The sequence below is a fragment of the Convolutriloba macropyga genome, chromosome 11 (genome assembly GCF_964194025.1).
Source record: "Convolutriloba macropyga chromosome 11, txConMacr16.3, whole genome shotgun sequence".
NCBI classification, from domain to species: Eukaryota; Metazoa; Xenacoelomorpha; order Acoela; family Convolutidae; genus Convolutriloba; species Convolutriloba macropyga.
The window spans coordinates 53,956,598-53,979,374 of record NC_134478.1 but is presented as its reverse complement, the minus strand read 5'-3'; the positions used below and the strand labels follow the sequence as shown (position 1 = coordinate 53,979,374).

The 22,777-nt window shown below is 36.0% G+C and overlaps 1 protein-coding gene across 2 annotated transcripts in view; it reads left to right on the top strand.

Annotated features, from left to right (window-relative positions):
• Positions 1 to 5,299: 5,299 nt before the first annotated feature.
• Positions 5,300 to 22,777, top strand: part of LOC142350001 (uncharacterized) — a 64,720-nt gene continuing 47,242 nt past the window's right edge. The window contains exons 1-9 of one of the 2 annotated variants that reach the window (XM_075401887.1): positions 5,300 to 5,450; positions 5,563 to 5,627; positions 5,699 to 5,749; positions 6,539 to 6,643; positions 7,021 to 7,119; positions 8,947 to 9,192; positions 10,847 to 10,973; positions 12,555 to 12,752; positions 20,637 to 20,734. In XM_075401887.1, coding sequence (XP_075258002.1) covers positions 5,384 to 5,450; positions 5,563 to 5,627; positions 5,699 to 5,749; positions 6,539 to 6,643; positions 7,021 to 7,119; positions 8,947 to 9,192; positions 10,847 to 10,973; positions 12,555 to 12,752; positions 20,637 to 20,734 — 1,056 coding nt within the window. In that variant the 5' untranslated portion in view covers positions 5,300 to 5,383. The remainder of the gene's footprint in view (positions 5,451 to 5,562; positions 5,628 to 5,698; positions 5,750 to 6,538; positions 6,644 to 7,020; positions 7,120 to 8,946; positions 9,193 to 10,846; positions 10,974 to 12,554; positions 12,753 to 20,636; positions 20,735 to 22,777) is intronic. The other variant, XM_075401888.1, reaches the window with a different exon arrangement.

Below are 22,777 nucleotides of genomic sequence, written 5' to 3'. Positions count from 1 at the left end.
CTATTGTGATGTTCTGATTTTGGTAAGATTAGGTTAGAGATTATAATGCACGACGATTCGAGTCGTTTCCGGTATACTACCGGCTATGTTTTTTTATAATTCTTAGCCCCCCCCCCCCACCCCCGCAACCCCCCCCCCAACTTACCCCCCACCTACCCCTACCCCCTCCCTTCACGTAGCTACCCCCACCTACCCCCCTAACTACCCCAGCACTGCCCACACTCCCCAACATATCTGCCCGCCCACCCAAACTAGCTCCCCCCAACTTAACCCCACCTACCCCTACACCCTTCCTTCACCTAGCTACCCCCCACCTACCCCCCCCCCCAACTACCCCCAGCACTACGGCACCACCCACCTCCCCAACCTATCTACCCACCCACCCCACCTAGCTCCCCCCGCACCTAAAAAATTGTCGGCATTTAAAAAATTTAATGGAGTTGTTTCAGGTTTTCTACCTGCTAAGTTTTTTAATTCGTCTCCATCGATGATTCTTACGACCTGACTTCTTGGAATCGGCTTTTCAATGACTTCAGTGACTTCTACTGCTTTGCAGTAGAAATTTGCGTACGTGACGTCATTGCGTACGTGACGTCATTTCTCTTATGTCAATGCGTGCTAAAAAATGACTTCTAAACTCACTTATGGAACTTAAAATTTTATAAACATTTATTAGTTAATGATCAATAGTGTGCATCTAAGTAGTACCAAACTTATATGCCCTAATTCTTGAGTATTAGTTTTGAGTTTTCGATTTCGAATATCAATTTTGAAGAGCTCTTTTAGGGCGTTTCCTTATAGACCTTATATGTCATAAAATTGACAGCGCGAATCTAACCCAAGAACTCCAGTGGTCTATTAAAGGACTGGTGGTCGATCTTTCTATTTTAATTTTTTGCTTGTTTCAATTCATGAATGGCCACAAGCGTCTATAGCGGCTATTTTCCGGCAATCTGCCGGCTATGTTTTGTTTTTTTTACAGCAAGTAATTTTTGCTTTGTTCATGCTGCATTTTGACCTAATTCACTGAGTTCAGTGAATTACTTTTTGACTTTAAAAAAGTTTCTGATAGAACAGCGAATATAGATAAACGTTTTGAGACGTTTTTTCGTCCATTTGGCTCAATTTTTTAGTGGTTTTTTTGTTTGTTTTTGTAGAAATGGTTTTGGATCAATGCTGCTTTAATATGTAACTTTCTGAATTGATGAGGAAGGTTTTCCAGAGCCCATAATTCTTTTCAAGTGAAGAATACGCACTAATTTTCAATTTGACAGTTGATTTTTGTTTTTATTCATTAATTGTTTCATTTTTGGATCTTAGAGTGGGCTTTTTCTAAGTGTATTGCAAGGTTTGTATGGCAATGCGTGCTTTGAACAACTGTTTTGAACGTGAGGATTTTTTTTGCTAAATTGTACACATACTAATCCGTTTTTTTACTATTCTTGCTCAATTTTTCATTGTTTATCTGTTTCCGGTTTTAATTAGTGGTTAAAATATTTCTGTGCACAGCAAGTGGTTATAATTCGCGTATAAAAGAACCCACTGGTTTTTTGACGTTTAATGTTTGAAATTTATTGAAAATCTGTTCCTTAGAATTTTAGTATTTTATAGAGATTTTTGGAGTTTTTTAAATTAGGATGTTAAAAGTCAACACTGCATGTGAAAAATAAATGTTAAGGTCGAACAGCTGAATGAACCGAAGAGCAGAGAGAAGAGGGAGAGGTTTTTTGTAAATGTCATTTTTTGAAGGAACGCGAAAAAAAGGTGTAAAAAATTTTCGCAAAGCGAGCGAATTTATGTTTTCATGTGCGTCCTTTTCAAAGCAGTCTCTTTTTAGCTGACTCCATTGTTTTCAATCAATAGTCTTTCCTATAAATATCTAAACAAGTTGTAGTGAGTTAGGAAGTTTTTTTGAACATCTGAAGCAAATTTTACTCTTATAGATTCAATTTTCAGCCATTTTAACCATTTCGCCTTGTTTTAAGCTTTTCTGGTAATTTTCGTATTCTTCATTTTTGTAGCATTTGCGAACTTACGTGGCTGATATAGATTGTTTAGGCAGTTTCGAATGTATTCGAATCTGTTTGATTATTTGTATTAAATGTTTTTGTCGGAGAAAATTGGCTAAATTGGAGCAACCGTTTGCCGATTTTTGTATGCTGATTATGGTTTATACCCATTTCTTCTGATCTTGCGCTTGTCGCTGTCTTTTTTCTGAATCAGTGCTGAATTAAGAGCTTTGGATGAGTGACTGATATAACAGACAAAATTTGCGCCGACTATTGGCTGCCATTGCTTCGGTATTACAGGTTTTTGAACAACCGTTTTTAAGTCTCATCTAAAATTAATTTTTATACGTGTGTATCTGTTTCTGTCGGTTAGTGTTCTCGTGATATTTTTCTGTTGTTTTTTCAAGTGCTTTGTATAATTACTTAGATTGTTCTTAAGTGAAGTGAGTGAGTCACTTTTTTTTTACTTCGAACCGTTTCCGGAATTCTTCCGGCTATGTTTTTTAATTGGTTGTCTTCATCATCGATGATTCTTGCGACCATTGATTTTTTCAATTACAGTGACTTCTACTGTGTTGCAGTTAAAATTTGTGTTCGTGACGTCATTTGGTCCGCTTTTAGGTCAATTGTGTGAATTACCTCACTCGGAAAATCAACTTCTGAACTCAATAAATGAACTTCAAATTTTACGAGCATTTACTAGTTAAAGATCAATAGTGCGCAGCCTTAATTCTTGAGTAGTAGAGTCGTGAGTTTTTGATTTCAAATATTGATTTTGAAAAAGCTTTAGTAGGGTTTTTCCCTACAGAGCGTATGTGTCTCATAAAAATGACAGTCCAAATCTAACCCACAAAGTCTGGTCCATTAAAGGAATGGTGGGCAATCTGTCTTTTATGTTTTTAGTAGTTTCAATTCTATGGAAGGCCACAAGCGTCCAGCGCAGCTATTTGCCGGCAATCTGCCGGTTTTGTTTTTTGAAGCCTATTGGGCATGCTCAAAGACAAGACTGGCGCTTAACCTTCTACAGAGATGGCCAAATATTTTGTATATTGAAAGAGACCTCGTTATGTGTCCTTGAGGGATGAGGGGTTAGATTCCAATTTGCTCTTAAACCTGGTCAAAAAATTTTCCTTCGGATTGATGTCAGACATGTCAATCTTTTCATCGGAAAAAACTCGACTCCAAGCACAATGTAAATAAGTCGGGGAAAATCTGATTTGTTTTTTTTGAAAGACCGTTAAAAAATTTGCTGGGCTGTACAATATCTGAATCCTGCCCGTCGAATTCGTCTTTGGGCTGTCAATATTGTAATTGCAAAATCTACCATGTGTCCGTCTAGTTCAGTTCGGGTCTTGTTTTGATGTCATAACTTGAGGGTAGGGGGGGGGGGGGGGCAGATTCAATGTTGTTGAGCTTGGAGTTCCCAGATAGAGCTTCTTTAATTTTCGCCAACCAGTGCTTGGACTAATGAAAAGTTTGTTAGCCAATTCGGCTAAGGATTTTTGCCTCCAACAAATCATGAGGTCAAAAACGTACATAATTGTCAAACGATCCTCTGCCTCTCACACTTCGTTTAATTTCTCGCTCTTGTTGAGCCTTCTGTTGTATCAGCTTTATGGGATACGCTGTAGAAGAAGGTCATCGACTTCCAATGCACGCAAACGTTCAAAACTACTAGACATTCCAATAATAATCATGGTCATGCTTGACTTATGACATTGAAATGATCATTTTGATTTATTTGTTTCGTTCCCTCTTTAGTCTGAAGTGCCAGTAACATTGATTAATTCGTTGCTGCTAATGTTGAGCTCTTTATCGCCAGCTCGCGTGTTCTGGTGTTAAATAAATAATCTTAGTGACCACAAGCACAACAAATTGTCTTCCTGGCATTAAATGAGGAAATTTTTTGGTTTCATCTGCGATACTGTATTTTAAAACCATTTATGGAGTTGGCAAATGGGGAAAAGAAGGAAAGCAGAGGCCCAAGTACTGTCTCATGGGGTCTCATGTCACTTTCTAAAGGAAAAGAAATAGATAAAACACCGTTAATAGTAGCAATCTGACTCCTCTGGCTCAAATAAAATTTAACATAAAGAAACTGTGTGTCAAATTGAAACAAGGCGTTTTAAATCAAAATTTATTGAAAAACTTAATTGGAAGCTTTGCCGGAGTCAATATAAATATTTTTTCAAAGAAATTTGAGTGGTTTTAGTCTTTAAAAAATAGCGGTTGGGTAATGGTTGAATTGTAGTGGTTTACATCAATTTAATATGAGCTCAATTTATTATTCATTGTACTGTATACGTAATTGAAAAGAATTTTTTGACAACCAAGGAAACGCCCGACTTAAGTAGAATGGGCCGACATCTATCAATTTTGATTTTGTCAAATTTTCTATGTAATGATTTTGTCAAATAATATTCTGTAATTTTTCAGTACACAATGTTTTTGTTTATTAGAACAATGTCAGCGTGTTCAAGGATGTTGTAGCTTCAAGATTGTCCTGAATTTTTCTAATTTTCTGAGTTAAGTCTTAAAAGCAAATAGAAACCACAAAACACACAAAACTATCTGAAATTCAAAAAATATATTGCAACATCTCCGTATAACTGTAATCATATCTACGATCACTACAGTAAGAATTTTCCCAAAGAATGGGATTAATGTTGCTTGATTTTGAGGTAATTCTAAGATTATTTTTTCATTTAGAACGCTTTTTGAGTAAACAAGCTGAATTGTTAACTATGACACAACACTTGAAGCTATTTTTAACGATCAGCAATATATCGGTAATCTTCTTCTTAGTTGATAAAACTAGTTGTTATACGATCGTTTATGGACTTGACGGCTCCGTCAGCGAAAAATCACTTTAGAAGACAGTTAATGCATGCACACAAAACATTTTTTTGCAAAACATGCAATGAAAGTATCGATTGCAGTACAAATCTATCGTTAAAGTCACGACAAACCACAGCACGATACTTGGAGGAAAACAACAGACTTATTAAAATAAATTTTTTAACTGTCATCGAACGAACTTTGAAGCAAATATCGTAAAAGTGTGGCAAAATTTTTGTATTAGCGTTTTGTTCTAGGACCCTTCCGTGATCGTTTTCTTTTTGCAGGCACAAAAAATTATCCAGGCACAGCCTCTCTAAATTAAATTGACCCGCCTGTCGTTAGAGAGCAATTTTTCCGATGTTAGTCGATTTTTGTTCTTTCATCTTTTTCTAAGATGATAGCGTACTTGCCTGGAATAGGTAGTTTGTCTTTACTTCGCGGGTACATCTTTGCAAGGAATCATTATATAGGTTCTGGATGAGCTAGAAGAGAGATTGTTGTCCCTGGAGACCCAATTGGTCGAGTTCTCATCAATGACAGTCACAGACACTGTCAGGCCATCCAAGTTCAAAGAGGGACACTTTCACGTCCCCAAAAAAGGTGAATAACCAAATATTTGCCGAGGGCGCCTAAAACTGTGGTAGACCCCCTTTTTTCACTGCGCATGAGTTTGGGGTATTAATAATGTTGCGTCAACTGTTTTAAATTTTAGTTGAAGACATGGAGAGATACGGTGATGGTCTGCAAATTTTCAGACAAGAGTTGGAGAAGAAGCAGGCAAGTGACATTAGTAGGTTGTAATGCATGTTATTAATCTTTTTAACTGTCGTTTATGACCATATCTTCAGAAACGGAAGTTGGCTGGCGGGGGAGGTGATCGCACATCAAAAAGCGTCGATGTGAGTACACAATTCGTTAAATACCTCATTTTGAAGTAATGGTTAAGTGACTGTGCTTGAAGTCACTGAGAACTTCTGGCGTTTATCGAGAACCGCGAAGTCATTCGAGATATTAAGTCAGAATTTCGGAGTGACTTCTACCGAGTCACTTAACCATGCTTAAAACAGGAAACGCGCACGTTTCAAAATGACGAAAGTCAACTTCTGGCTAAGTAGCAACTTCTGGCATTATAACTTCTGGCATTTTAAAATATGCACGTGAGTGTTTTAATTGATATTTGATCTGATGTGAATAAATTGCATTCACACGTCGTCTAAACACGTTCCGCAGAAGTGGTTTCGTAAAATCTTTGGGTGCAATTGATGAAAACCGTCAGATTCTGAGATTCTGTTTGTTGATTTTTTAATAAGTAAATAGGTCAGGCGTTGTGAGGACGTTCCGAGCATCAATTTATTTTATTCTTGCTTACTATCAGTTTTTGTATTGATACAAAGGATGAATTAATACTTCTGTTTCTAAGTCAGTTTTCTAAATCTTATTGAAATAATGAGAATGTTTGCTTACTTCCTGCTCCATATTTCTACTGTTTCTATATTGTACTATCCGATTTGATTTTTGATTCAATCAGTAGAATTATGCTGGCTTGATCTCATTATGCTTATAAAAGCAGAAATTTTTTTTTACAAAAGGCGCGTTATTCTTCTCTGTGATTTGGTTGTCATCCATTATTAAGCTCAGGCGTGATGTTAAGGTCATTAGAAACCTTTTGATGGCTTTTCGTGTTTTAGGCAATCCATTTTCCTGGTTTCTACGCTCAAGAGATGCTTGAGTTTCCTGGACAGTACGAGGCACCGGTTCTAATGAATGCTGTCACCCAGAGACAGAGTTTCAACGTGAGCGGTCTTTTTAATTCTCCTCTTCTTGAGTTAATATCTTTCTCTTGTATTTTGTCTCAATAAAAATGTGCCTATTTTCATTTTCAAAATATCAGGATTGATTGAAATTATTGGAAGCTACCAAATTTCTTGATTTGAGCCTCGGATATAGAGATCCTATTAGGAAAAATTGAATCTTTTCTCTTTTCCGTTTGTGCCCCCCCCCCCCCCCCCACTATGCACCCCCACATACAGAGCACGTGTCATTACATAGTAAATCATATAAAAATATGTCATGTGCGTATGGGGGGGGGGACGGAAACTATCGTTCGAATACTAACTATCATGTAGCGAATAAAATACCCAGAATTATTAAGGCTAACGATGTTTTTTAGGCTGGCTTTATGAAGTTCTGGAAGAGAATCTTTCTGTCCGAGGCATCTGTGGCCATCATGCAAGATACCTTCTGGTGGATATTTCTGGACAAGTTTGAGGTACATGTTAACTAATATTAGCACGCGCTGAAATATGCAGGTTTTTTCAAATAGAAAAGTTGGCTACTATGTTGTGAACAAATAAAGTATTTCTATTTAAATTGCTCTTGAACGAAGTTTGAAGCAATTATTGTAAACGCTGTCCTTTTATGCATTATTTATGCTTACCGTTATCTTCTAGAATGTTTTTTCATTATCGCTTGAGAAATTGAACTTTTCGTCTTAGAAACAGGATAAACTGGTGAAGCCCGACGGCATTAAATCTGAGCAACTCTCTTTGAGTTTTTTAAGCGCTGAGTGTACGGTTTAGCTAAGTGAAGAACTCCGTACCACTGGGAATTATTTAGAAAAATGTGAGTTTTTCCGCAAGCTCTCATTTCATTGAATCCAGAGAACGCAGCAATTATTTCAGCGTCAAATGACTCCCCGTATATGGCTTTTTTGATAAAGTTATCTGTTTGAGTGCCTGATGTCATCGCGACATGATTGATTGAGACAAAATCATCTCGGCATGCTCGGCCTTAAATTTAACCTGTGTGATTGAGCTAAAAAGATTGTTACGTGCTAGCGATGGGCAACAGGGAATTTCTAGTTACCCAATTGTAAGCGAGTCCACAAGAAGCTTTTAACGTCACAGTCACTGCAACAGAACTTTATTTAAGTTGCTGAGAGAAAGGGTGATGTTGCTCTCACAGCTAGTGAATTCAAATAGGAAAAATAATTACCAAACTTTTTAAAAAAGGGTCTGAGTTGATACACTTAGTCTTTTATTTATTCGGTGGCTTTCAGAAATCACTCGAAAGGATATGGAACGAATATCATTGCTTGCAAACAACAGAACTTTAACTCGTAGGTGCTTCAGTAGCCTTAAATCTTTTGGTTAAGCAGTATCGGTTAAGTTGATGAAAGGAGTAAGCGCAATGCTGATAGTAGAAAGCTCTTAGCTGTGGCGCCAAACTATAGATAAAGTTAGAATTTTTGCTACAAAAGAAAAACACATTTTACAACGCGTGTCCTGAAAGAATGTTCGAAATGCAAACGGTACATCCTATTGCATTTATTAATTGCTCTCGAGCGAAGTTATCGCGCTTTTGTTTTAGAAAACTCTCAGACTTCTTGAGTTACTTCGTCACGCTTCAGTTCTTATTCTTTTCTGCGATCTAAGTTGTTCTCATTCTGAAAGATAATTTCTTGCTACTATTGAAGCGATTGTGAGCGAAAGAATTAAAGTCATTGTAATAATTGTGGTTCCTGCGTTATCGCAGCGGAGCAGCATTAGGCCTACAGCAGCCTGTTCTCAGCTGCCCTTTTTCTTATTATTCCCCACATTTCAGACTGATCTTTTTACGAGCAGAATTGCTCTTTTTTGGTGACAATGGACTGTTTTTTTGCGTCTGAAACTTTCACGTGGTACCATTATTGCAGCCAACATTGTAGCTAAGTTGTGAAGATGTGAGAATGACATCCTGGAGGTCCGTTTTTCCCGTTTTTCGAACTGTGGGGGTTTTTAAGCTGCAACCCCTCTGAATTAAATTGCCCATGCCTATCGATTGAGAGCAATTTATCCGACGCTAGTCGATTTGTTGGAACGGAAATTGTATTCCAATTTTCTTAGCAGATAACATTGTCTCGAGATTGCATTTCAGTCAGCTTGAATAAATTCTTAAATGACTTCATAAACTGATTAATTGCTCTGCAACGAAGTTTTTTTAGCAATTATATTGGTCCTGTGGTTAATGCAATTTTTTGCCTGACCGATTTTTCGTCTGGCCCTTTTAACTTTTTGTCTATAGAAAAGGGATAAAACAAGCCAGCCGGGAAAGTAAGTTTCAGGGAAAGCACAACAAACAGCGTGAAAATGGTGGTGCTTACGCATCTAACAATGACGATAGTGGCAAACAGCCAAAAGGGGAGACGGAAGGTGGTGGTGGTAATGGAAATTCGAGATCTGCCTCTGGATTGGGAGAGACAGAGATCCAGGAATGCAAGGATAAACTGTTCAACAGGATTGCAGATTGTTTCGTCACAATGTTCTTCAGCATTCATCCTGACATGAAGGACAAATTTTTAAATGTACGTTTTTTTCTGGGCTTTTGTAGCAACTGTTTCTTCTTCTCTTTAACAAAATTTTGTTTTCAGGACCACTTGTTTGAACAGAATAATACGTTTTTTAATAGCCGCGAAGCGATAGCTGAGGCTATTATTGGCCTTCTCTTGTTTTTTTTTATTTATTTCGTCAAGATGTTTGTTAAGACCATATGACGTCACAACCACTTCAAATTGCTTTTTTTTCATTCGTTCATTCAATTTCAACTGAATTGCGTGCGTGACGTCATTTTTTGCTCTTAGTGGAACTAGTTTTTTTGTTCATTCGCGTGATTAAATTTTTGGTCACACGTGACTTACCTCACTCTTAAAAATGACTTCCTCACTCTGAAATTGACTTTTCTGTGCTTTAATTCAAAGAGAATAGGGCAATTGAGTGCTTGTCACTCTAATTGAAGGTTATTTAAGAGCAGCTAATAGAAACAGCAATAAGTTATACAGAATCTTAATTTTTTTGGTCTGTGTTTTTTACGGTTTTTGCGGCTATTTTTAAATTATTAAAAAATAGTTGAAGATATTTTAAGAAGAATAAAATTGTTTTTTGTTATTACGCGGGCCTCCTTGAGTTAAAATAAATGATTTTAAAATGAACATGTCTGATAAGATTTCCGAACCTTCAGTTAAGTTATGTCAGTTGAGAGATGTTTCTAGAAAGACTAAAACCAAAAAATGTTTCGAGAGCTTTTACATATTAGTCAGCCCTATAAATCATTTCTTTAGCGTACATTGAATGGGTGCGTATAACTCAACAAAACACGCTGGTTATCAGCATTAAGAAAGCTGTTCATTTAAAAGTCAAACCAAATGCATGAAAGAAGATATCAATTGGTTGGCGTATTTTCTATTGACAGAAGACCACAATCAACTGCACGCCGAATTAGGATCTTTTTTGAAACTTAGGAAAAAATTCTGTCAATTTCTATCTCCCTCTTTTTCTGTTTCAATCCCGACGTGCTTCAATGGCGGCTATTTTCCGGCAATCTGCTGTCTATGTCACTAATGTTGAACCAATCACATCCAGTACGGCATTCCCGCTTACAGTTGTTGCGGTTTTACGTCTACAAAATTCATGAATTTATTTTGAATAAGAACGAAGTTGCGACGATTTGTTTCTCAAATGTTTTTAATCAGTTTACGAGCTTCCTTTGTATGAGCTTTTAGAGTTTGTACAGAACTCAATAAATAAGCTTCATAGTGAGCATTTCTGCAATGAAATGTTTGACCTCAAAAGGGTACACTACACCATAAATGGACAATAAATTGCTCATTGAGTTTTAATCAAGAAAAATGTTGAATGGTTCTCTGTGAAGTACGGGGTAAAAACATTGAACCACATTTTGAAAAAAAATTGTCGTAGAAAAACTAACTTCCGAGGCAGCTGTTTAAAGTGTTACATCTTTATCATAATTTGAAAAACTTGAATTGCTATATATATTGTTTGACCTGAAGAGCAGACTAAAAAGGAGATTTGTAATAATCGCATATCTCAGCTTAAGCATGTGGAGTATTGTAAAATTTGTTAAGAGTGTTGGTTAAGAGACGATTTTTAATTCGAAATTCTGAATCGAAAAATTAAATTGTTATTCGAGGTTGAATTGAGAGAAGTTATGCTTGTGCTTAGGTATATCCGAATGTACTTGCACAGACCCTGTTCGCATCTTACGTCGAGTGTTTCCCAATGTCCAAGATCCTGTTCGATGTCCATTTTAAGGAGTATGTCGCCAACATATGCTTCCAGTGGATATCAGGTTACCTTTTCACATCTCGTTCTGGTTTATTAAATGCTCACGAACGAAGTTTGAAGCCGTTATCGTAACTGCGTGTCTTTTCGAGTCATTCTCACGACCATGGCTTTTGCGTAATCTAAATTGCGCTCATTCACTACTTGAGGCAGCCAAACTCCGTTGAGGTAAAATTCCTTCTGAAAATGAAATAAAAAGTATTTCCAAAATATTTTCATTTCAATTGAAATTTTGCTGGTCGACAATAAGCTCTAATAACATCATCTATACTCATTGGTAACTTATTGCAACCCGCTAAGTCAAGGTACTGTCAAATCCTTGTTGCGCATGACTGAAGCAGGCTACAATAGAATCAGGCTCCGTTTGTCGTTCGTGAGCAATTCGTCGATATTAGTCGTCTTTATCTGCCTTAGTGAAAACCTAAACGATGTCTTTGTAGTAAATTTGTAGGAGGAGGGTGCTACATTGATCAAACGTCTCTGAATATCGCTAGATAGTTCTGGATAATTTCTGATTATAGAAGATATTTGTGTACCTGCAAGCTTAAAGCACTCGAACTTTTCGTGTTCAAAGTGTAATGATCTATAACGTGATGATGACTTGCTTGTGGCGCTTAAGGTAAAAGTGAAATGAAAATATGCACATAACATTCAGAAGCGCATTACGATGCAGAGGTATACCCAAATCGTCACGGGCAGATATGCCCGATGCGTGTATCTCGTGTTCGTTTTTACTATGTTAATACATTGAAAGTGGAACAATATTGCGGAAAATAGCTACTTTAGCAGAAACCGGCAAAGTGGAAGGGAAATTAACAACCTGTGTTCGCAAAAGTGTCCTAATGCTAGCCACGAAATATAAGTACAAACTTTATAACCTATTTTTTGCACGGCTTGTATCACGCATCTGCTCCATTTATGTATTGATTTTTTGAACGCAATGTAGCTCGATTTCGCATATAATCCGCAATTAAGCCTAACTTATTTACTACTTATTTAATTCAGCCTAACTTATTACTACTAGTAGTACTTTATTACTACTTTTACTACTTATAGTACTTTATTACTACTTATTTCTACTTATTAGTACTATTTATTACTACTTATTAAACTCGGCCAGTCCCACGTTGATATACAAAGCCTTTGATGTGCGAGGGATTTTTCGGAAAATAATCAGTTTTTGTGGTTGCATGTATTTAAAGTACTTTAAAGCTTTGAAAGCTTTAATTAAATCTTTATTAAAGTGCTTATTGCATGCTCAAAATGCGCGCGAATAATAGATACCTAAATTGAGCGGAAACGTGCTACAAAGTTTGTTACCTACTTTTCGCACCGAATTTTCTTTTATTTCGCAAAATTGGCGGAACCCCTTCTGCGAAAAGTAAGATACAAAGGATGTCTCCTAATTTCGTTCATTGTATGTATCTAATTTTCGAGCCAATTTTACAAAGGCGGAATTTTTGGGGTATACCTCTGCATCGTAATGCGTTTATCGGTATACCTAGTTTTGTTAATTGCTCTCTCCCCTCCCTATCACTCACAATAAGCCTACTACGTCTACAACTCACAATGCAAATAATGTTCACAGGTATCAAGCCTAGTCCCCTGCAGACGCGTGATTGGAAGTTAGACAAGTTGATGGCTGTTCCAACTGATAATACTGCCAACTCTGTTCTGGACAGTGCGCGATCGGGTGGGGGAGACATCGAAATCAGTGGGTCTGGCAAGAGCACACCCAAAAGCCAGTTCAAACGGGCCTCTGGGCAAAATCACGCTAATAAGAAAGGTCTTTTTATTAATAGCCGCACAGCGATAGCTGGGGCTATTATTGGCCTTCTCTTGATTTTTTACAATTCAAAGAATTTGAATTGTATTGGGGCGCTGTCTTTTTACGACTCGAAGAGGAGTATTGGAGAAGTCCTTTTTTTTTAATCAATTTTATTGGAGTGATTTTTGAAGCGCGAAATGAAACTTATGAAAAAAATTCGAGTGATTTTGGTGCTGAATAAAAGTGAAGAGCGGAGCGAGTGGTTTTTGTTCATACCGCTGTTTTTGAGAGAGCGAGAAATTGATGTGTAAAAAAATTTTCTCTAAGCGAGCGAAATTTTTGTTCACGTGCGGCATTTTAAAGCAGTTTTTTTCTTTTATTTTGGTTAAGAGGTTTGGTTATGATTTTGTTTTAATTTTAGGCAGGTTTCGGTAGTGGTTTGAAGGTTTCTGGAAATTCATATGAATTTTATGATAATTCGGAGGTTTTCAATGTATTTTGCTGATTTTCGGGCTAATTTTTGCGTTTTTTGACGATTATTTTGTTTTACTGGCTCAAATGGGTATTGAAGAAACCCCTTCTACTTGAGAAAATTTTTGAAAACAATTGGTTACAGTTTTTTGGGTGAGAATCATTTTTTTGTTGAGAAATATGACAAAAAAATGGCGAAAATTGGAACTATTTTTCTTAATTTTTTGCAGTTTTTCGTTTTTTTTTCTGTTTTTAGCTAAGTTTCTTTGCCTATTATGACTTGCCTATTGTTTTGCGAGCATCTGGATACCCTATTGGCTGAAGGAAATTTTTCTTTGGATTTATATGTTTTTTGAAATGTTAAAAAATTTAGTAACTTTTTCCAGTTTTCAGTGAAAGTTGTTTTTAAGAGCTTTTCTTTCATAATTTAGCCTAAAGTATTTTTTCAAAATTCACATAAGTGGGTTTTTTAAGTACTAGTTGTTTTGATGAAGTTATTTTGGCAGAGATAGTTTTTTCGGGATCTCAATTTATAACAAAATTTGATCAGATTTTTATCATATTTTAACAGACTTGATTTTATTGTTTTTGTTTTTTTCATGACTTTGTTTCAAGATAATAATAAATTGAAGGCACGTTTTGTTTGATGAGTTGTTGGATGGCGTTTAAATGGATTTTCACTTCGAGTCGTTTCCGGAATTCTTCCGGCTATGTTTTCTTCTGACAGTGCGCGATCGGGTGGGGGAGATATCGAAATCAGTGGGTCTGGCAAGAGCACACCCAAAAGCCAGTTCAAACGGGCCTCTGGGCAAAATCACACTAATAAGAAAGGTCTTTTTAATAATAGCCGCACAGCGATAGCTGGGGCTATTATTGGCCCTCTCTTGGTTTTTTACAATTCAAAGAATTTGAGTTGTATTGGGGCGCTGTCTTTTTACGACTCGAAGAGGAGTATTGGAGAAGTCCTTTTTTTCAATCAATTTTATTGGAGTGATTTTTGAAGCGGGAAATGAAACTTACGAAAAAAATTGGAGTGATTTTGGTGCTGAATAAAAGTGAAGAGCGGAGCGAGTGGTTTTTGTTTATACCGCTGTTTTTGAGAGAGCGAGAAATTGATGTGTAAAAAAATTTTCTCTAAGCGAGCGAAATTTTTGTTCACGTGCGGCATTTTAAAGCAGTTTTTTTCTTTTATTTTGGTTAAGAGGTTTGGTTATGATTTTGTTTTAATTTTAGGCAGGTTTGGGTAGTGGTTTGAAGGTTTCTGGAAATTCATATGAATTTTATGATAATTCGGAGGTTTTCAATGTATTTTGCTGATTTTCGGGCTAATTTTTGCGTTTTTTGACGATTATTTTGTTTTACTGGCTCAAATGGGTATTGAAGAAACCCCTTCTACTTGAGAAAATTTTTGAAAACAATTGGTTACAGTTTTTTGGGTGAGAATTATTTTTTTGTTGAGAAATATGACAAAAAAATGGCGAAAATTGGAACTATTTTTCTTAATTTTTTGCAGTTTTTCGTTTTTTTGCTGTTTTTAGCTAAGTTTCTTTGCCTATTATGACTTGCCTATTGTTTTGCGAGCATCTGGATAACCTCTTGGCTGAAGGAAGTTTTTCTTTGGATTTATATGTTTTTTGAAATATTAAAAAATTTAATAACTTTTTCCAGTTTTCAGTGAAAGTTGTTTTTAAGAGCTTTTCTTTCATAATTTAGCCTAAAGTATTTTTTCAAAATTCACATAAGTGGGTTTTTTAAGCACTAGTTGTTTTGATGAAGTTATTTTGGCAGAGATAGTTTTTTCGGGATCTCAATTTATAACAAAATTTGATCAGATTTTTATCATATTTTAACAGACTTGATTTTATTGTTTTTGTTTTTTTCATGACTTTGTTTCAAGATAATAATAAATTGAAGGCACGTTTTGTTTGATGAGTTGTTGGATGGCGTTTAAATGGATTTTCACTTCGAGTCGTTTCCGGAATTCTTCCGGCTATGTTTTCTTCTGACAGTGCGCGATCGGGTGGGGGAGATATCGAAACCAGTGGGTCTGGCAAGAGCACACCCAAAAGCCAGTTCAAAGGGCCTCTGGGCAAAATCACACTAATAAGAAAGGTCTTTTTAATAATAGCCGCACAGCGATAGCTGGGGCTATTATTGGCCTTCTCTTGGTTTTTTACAATTCAAAGAATTTGAATTGTATTGGGGCGCTGTCTTTTTACGACTCGAAGAGGAGTATTGGAGAAGTCCTTTTTTTCAATCAATTTTATTGGAGTGATTTTTGAAGCGGGAAATGAAACTTACGAAAAAAATTGGAGTGATTTTGGTGCCGAATAAAAGTGATGAGCGGAGCGAGTGGTTTTTGTTCATACCGCTGTTTTTGAGAGAGCGAGAAATTGATGTGTAAAAAATTTTCTCTAAGCGAGCGAAATTTTTGTTCACGTGCGGCATTTTAAAGCAGTTTTTTTCTTCTATTTTGTTTAAGAGGTTTGGTTATGATTTTGTTTTAATTTTAGGCAGGTTTCGGTAGTGGTTTGAAGGTTTCTGGAAATTCATATGAATTTTATGATAATTCGGAGGTTTTCAATGTATTTTGCTGATTTTCGGGCTAATTTTTGCGTTTTTTGACGATTATTTTGTTTTACTGGCTCAAATGGGTATTGAAGAAACCCCTTCTACTTGAGAAAATTTTTGAAAACAATTGGTTACAGTTTTGTGGGTGAGAATCATTTTTTTGTTGAGAAATATGACAAAAAAATGGCGAAAATTGGAACTATTTTTCTTAATTTTTTGCAGTTTTTCGTTTTTTTGCTGTTTTTAGCTAAGTTTCTTTGCCTATTATGACTTGCCTATTGTTTTGCGAGCATCTGGATAACCTATTGGCTGAAGGAAGTTTTTCTTTGGATTTATATGTTTTTTGAAATATTAAAAAATTTAGTAACTTTTTCCAGTTTTCAGTGAAAGTTGTTTTTAAGAGCTTTTCTTTCATAATTTAGCCTAAAGTATTTTTTCAAAATTCACATAAGTGGGTTTTTTAAGTACTAGTTGTTTTGATGAAGTTATTTTGGCAGAGATAGTTTTTTCGGGATCTCAATTTATAACAAAATTTGATCAGATTTTTATCATATTTTAACAGACTTGATTTTATTGTTTTTGTTTTTTTCATGACTTTGTTTCAAGATAATAATAAATTGAAGGCACGTTTTGTTTGATGAGTTGTTGGTTGGCGTTTAAATGGATTTTCACTTCGAGTCGTTTCCGGAATTCTTCCGGCTATGTTTTCTGACAGTGCGCGATCGGGTGGGGGAGATATCGAAATCAGTGGGTCTGGCAAGAGCACACCCAAAAGCCAGTTCAAACGGGCCTCTGGGCAAAATCACACTAATAAGAAAGGTCTTTTTAATAATAGCCGCACAGCGATAGCTGGGGCTATTATTGGCCTTCTCTTGGTTTTTTACAATTCAAAGAATTTGAATTGTATTGGTGCGCTGTCTTTTTTTAAGATCTGTTCACACGTTTTCATGATTTTGAAGTCAAATTGGAGTAGTGATTTTGGTCACGCCGAAACAGCAAATGGAGCGAAAAATCGAGTGCTTTTGCGGCATGAATTTTTTTGCTCTAGTTTTAAAGTAGAGTGAGAAAACGGTGTTTGAACAAAAATTCGTTTTCTCGGTAGTGGTTTTTTCTTCACATGCGGCAATTTCACTCATAGTGCATTCTAGGTCTAGTTTTTCTGTTTAGTCAATGAAAAATCTTTGAATTGTACGTCAGGACTTGTCCTGCTATACGACCATATGACGTCACAGCCACTTTTTGTTCATTCGTTCATGCAATTTCAACTGAATTGCATGTGTGACGTCATTTTTCGCTCTTAGTGGAGCGAGTTTTTTTCATGCGCGTGATTAAATTTTTGATCACACTTGACTTACCTCACTCTCAAAAATGACTTCCTCACTTTGAAAATGACTTTTATTTACTTTAATTCAAAGAGATGAGGTCAAATGGATGTGTGTCACTCTAAATGAAGGTTATTAGAGAGCAGTTAATTGAGGCAGCAATAACGTATACAGATTTTTAATCAAAATATAACAGCCCTCACTGAAAAGACGAATTTTTTTGGTCTGTCTTTTTTACTGTTTTTTTAGACTACCGATCTACGAATCTATTGCGGCTATTTTCTGGCACTCTGCCAGCTATGTTTTCTTTTCAAAGGCCTTTTAACGCTGGTTTTCTGACTTACCTCAATCACTGTTTCATCTGACTAGAGTTTATAATTTATTCAAAAATTAGCGCATTGTAGTGACTCAGCTAATGGAGAAAAGAGTAATCGATTTTCAGTTGCGTTTCTGAATTAATTGGTATTAGTATTAAGATTACTAGCCTTTTAGTTTCGAGACTGAATTCTGTATGATTAATAGCCGCGAAGCGATAGCGGATATTATTCTGGACATCGTGGTTTTTTACAATTCGAAGAATCGGAATTGTACTGGGGCGCTGTTTTTTAAAGACCTGACATTTTCATGACTTCTGAGGTCAAACTGGAGTAGTGATTTTGGTCACGCCGAAATAGTAAGTGGAGCAAAAAAGCGATTGATTTTGCGGCGTCATTTTTTCACTCGGAATTTTAAAGTAGAGCGAGAAAATGGTGTTTGAACAAGAATTCGCTTTCTCGATTGTCATTTTTGTTCACATGCGGCAATTTGGCTTTCATTTTTTATCTTTTTTAGCATTGCATTTTTTTCTAAATGGTGTTCCCAATCCATTTACTGTCCAATTAAGGTCTGGTTTTCGTTTAGTCAATAAAAATTCTTCTAATTGTTTCAGGACTTGTCCTATGTTTTTTTTAATTCGTCGTCTCCATCGATTATTCTTGCGACCATTGACTTTTTCAATTACAGTGACTACTACTGCTTTGCAGTTAAAGTTTGTGTGCATGATGTCGTTTGTTTGTTCTACTTTTAATTCAATTGCGTGACTAACCTCACTCAAAAAATGACTTCTGAACTCACTTAATGAACTTCAAATTTTATGAACATTTACTAGTTAAAGATCAATTGTGCGCATCTAATAAGTGGCAAACGTATATGCCCTAATTCTTAAGTATTAGTCTTGAGTTTTTAATTTCGATTGTTAATTTTAAAAAAAACTCTACTAGGGTTTTTCCTTATAGAGCGTATGTGTTTCATAAAAATGACAGTGCGAATCTAACCCAAAAAGTCTAGTGGTGTAGGAATGGAAAGTTAAACTTAAGCGTTTTTCGGAAAAGAACCAAATTAATACTGACCTTGAATTATTCCCAACACAAAAGCGAATTCTAAAATTGAAACTGTAGAAAGATAATAATGGTGAAGAAATTTAAACTGATGAGAACGGTTGAATAAGTAAATATTGACTCGGATCAAGATTATATAGATTGAAAATCAAAATTCTCACCCACGTATTATTGGATTAGAAACCCAAATTAGGGGCGTAGGTTATCAAAGTCATGAATGACCTCTTGAAAACTTTTCCCAAAAAGGTATTTTTCACACAAATGCTCGGAACATTTGGTAAAAATAGGACAAAATAATCATAACCAAACATAGATAAGCATACTATATACGGCTCTTTTAGCCAATTTTTGTAACGAAAATCAGTCTGAAAACAATTATATTGTGATAATCGAAATTGCGGAGTAAATTTGATTCGACGAGTGAGTTAACAGATCGCTGTCGTGGTACTGAAAATTGTAATAATTGTTTGAACTAGTATACTCTGGTAACTATACTTTTCGTTAAATTAACTTAGCAAATTTTCCACTACTTTCTCTTTTTAGACCTTTTCTTATGACTTAGTAGAGCTTAAACTGGTATCTAGTAGGTATTTGCTAAACGCTTCGATACTTGGAACTCATAGGCATTTGTAACTAGTTGTTCTGAAGGAACCATAGCCTTGTAATAATTAAGATTGGGTAAAATTTAATAGTTTCTTTCGGTTTTCTGTTAATCAACAGCGTAATTGTACAACTTTAGTAACTTCACAATACATCTCTAAGGATCTGAAATCATACTCAGTCTAGCTTTAATTTATTAGATTTAAATTAGTTTGGTGACTAGTAATGTAGTGATCAACCAATCAATAATTAGGTTAGGTTAGGATAACGAACTGGAGGGCAGCACCGAGTCCAGGACAACATCAAGACGATTGATTTCTGAGAGTATTAATCGGCCAATCTCCTTCAGGAGACCGCATAGTGAAGGCACTCTGAGGGTAGGCCTGCCTGCTCGTAGAAGACTTGGCAAGTTAAGACAACCCTTGTAGTATGGAATGGTGAACCAAGTAGACAATTAAAACGGTCTGCAGTAACCTGAAGTACCTGATGGGCAATGTCTTAACGTTCTATCAAGTTGGTTAATACTCGTCTGGTTGGGTTGTGGAGTGAACACCGACGAGCTCTTCATGTCATCTACTATTTTGCTTTAAGTATATTGGTTGATCGATTAATTAGAAAGTGAATTGAGGACCTGGTATAATTCTCAATCTTAGAGTCACCAATTTGTTTCATTTGGTAAAACGTTTCTTAGAATCTAAAATATCATATAACATAGTGAGGCATTACAAACATATTCTAATATCATCATTATTATTGGCAATTGACTACAATTCTATAGCGCCTGAAAATACATTCTTTAGGGCTTGAACGGAGGGCCTGGTATAACCCTTTAGTCTAGTTAAGAGTAGTAGGTTTGTGAAGTTACTATCCAGTCCAGTAGTTTTCTCTAAAGATAGATTCTAGGAACAATTGTGGAATTGTGAATAGGGTGAAACCTCCACCCTAAATATTCAGATTCTATAAGTGGTCCATCAATGGAATGGTGGTCAATCTGTCTATCTTATTTCTGAGTTGTTTCACTTCCATGGAAGGCCACAAGCGTCTACCGCGGCTATTTTCCGGCAATCTAGATTGCACAACTAGCCTTTTAGTTTCGAGACTCAATTCTGTATGATTGTTTATTCTAACTAAATAGAGCGCATCAAAATACAACCCTTGTGACACTGAGAAAAGGTCTCCGAATTTGTATCTTTTTTCTTTCATTTTTTGTTTCAATGAACGTTAAGGGAGTAAACGGTGGCTTTTTTGGGCCTGGCAATATCAGAAAATTAATTAATTTTTTCAAGTTTTTTAGTGCGTTGTTTTCAAGAACTTATTTTTTCATGAATTGACTACAAAATTTATTTCGCTTGATTATCATGAGTGGCTTTAGTGGGTACTAGTTTTTTTTGGTCGGGTAGTTTTTTTTGGCAGAGCAGCCTCCCGAATTCTTCCGGGTTTTTTGTGTTTTTTGTTTCAAGGGCGTAATCAGTAGCTATTTTCGGCAGTAATTGTGCTGTGTTTGCCTCATGATTTTCATAAACAAAGTTTTATCTCTGATGTTTTTTGGTATAATGTTACAGAAGAGGCTTTCGAGGACTGGGAGGCAACTAAACAACAGCAGAGTACCAAAACAGTCAGAGGCATTCCCAAATTCACTCGCGCCAAACCCAATCATCAGGTAGTTATCTAATCATCCAAGATATACTTGTTGTCTTCTGAAGGGAGAAGCTGAGAGCTTCCGTTTTAAAAGCAGAGAATGTGAACGAGACAACAGATCAGCTGTGCCCTCACTTCTATCTGATATAACATTAAATTGATAGAGCATTCTGTTTTAATTTCACATAAATGAAGCGACTTCAAAATCATGTATTTTACTATCATTATTTGCCGCATTTAATCTTTATTAAAGGCATAACATTAATAACAGATTTGGTTTAATAAGGAAAATCTTGACAATATTGTTATGGTTTGTAACTAAGATTAAATGCAGTAAGAATTGATCGCCAACCTCATGATTTTTGGAATTGCTTCATTTATCCTAAACTAAAACATAGTTTTTCAGATTTTTCTTAAGGCAACTTAAGTTCTATATATTAAATTTTCTGAGGCGTCAATTGTGTGAACTGATTTCTCATAAATTGGTAGCCATATTTTCAATATTAAATTTGATCAACAGAGAAATGAAGCGAAATGTCCTGATATGACTTGATTGTGTGGGTTCATATCTGTGTTAACTGAGACTCGATTTTGTAGTTCGCTAATAAATATACAAAAGTATACAAACTTGTTATTTGTGAAGACCAAGTTATGGGGGAGAGTCTGTCTTTTTCATGAAGAGCTATGCTGGACAACTTTTTTGAACTGATATAAATTGTGAGAACTCAGATAATTAATTGCTCTGGGTCAAAGTTTCAAGCTTTTCTTCTGGATAAATTTTCCGTTTGCGTGAGTGATTTGAATTTTCCTAGAAAGTAACAGGATAAACTGGTAAAGACCGAGAGCATTTAGACTCTGAGCAGCTCCCTTAGAGCTCTTCTAAGCTCAAAGTCTACGGTTTATGGAAACTGCTGAGGAAGATATTTATGTTTTGTATGGCAACTTGTCAACCCCCTCCCCCGCGCGTGCTTTATCCTCGTTCCGAGTCTAGCCTCCCTATGCTTAAGCTAGCTACAACTAAAGCCAATCCGTCGTCTATTTTTTCGAAAGCATTGTGTCCGGCAGTAGAAGGGAATGTTTAATAACTTTTTTTGAGATAAATAAGAAGATGGTTCTAATGAGACAAATTGTGCTATGAAAAACCTATCTCAGATCTTGAGTCATTTAGCACTGCTGCATACTTCTTTTGCACTAACAACGTGTTAAAAATTGCTCCACGCAAATCTTCGGTTATCTGTCCTGTTTAATAGACTATCTTAAGCATATAAAACTAGATCAATGCCCACAGTCTCACGGCGTCAATGGGAATGCAATGGGTTGCATCAGTTTTGAGCTTCTTGGCTCGTTACATAACCCATCTTTCTTAATTTTGCCATTATGATGGCCTTGATTATGGTTCCACTCCTTTTCGCCCCGATTCATTTAACCCCTCATATCTTAACACCATGTCATTTCACCACACAAATTAGCAGTCAGCATTACAAGCATGTTTCCTAATAATTAACAGAATAATTTAATCCCGTCTTTGATTGTGATAGTTTCATATGAAGTTCCACGGCTCGCTGAGGTATGGCCGTGGAGCTTGGGGCATGTTCAAATGATTATAGTATAGTGCCTATTATATAAAGGATTAAATTCGAGGTGAAACAAATAATGGTGCAAATCGGATTTTGAGTTCTCCCAAAAGGTTTTTTCTTATTAATAGCCGCACAGCAATAGCTGGGGCTATTATTGGCCTTCTCTTGGTTTTTTTTATTTCGTCATGATTTTTGTTACGACCATATGACGTCACAGCTACTTTTTGTTCATTCGTTCATGCAATTTCAACTGAATTGCATGTGTGACGTCATTTTTCGCTCTTAGTGGAGCGAGTTTTTTGTTCATGCGCTTGATTAAATTTTTGGTCACACTTGACTTACCTCACTCTCAAAAATGACTTCCTCACTTTGAAATTGACTTTTATTTACTTTAATTCAAAGAGATAAGGTCAAATGGCCATTCTAAATGAAGGTTATTTGAGATCAGCTAATAGAGACAGCAATAACTTATTAACTTATACAGATTT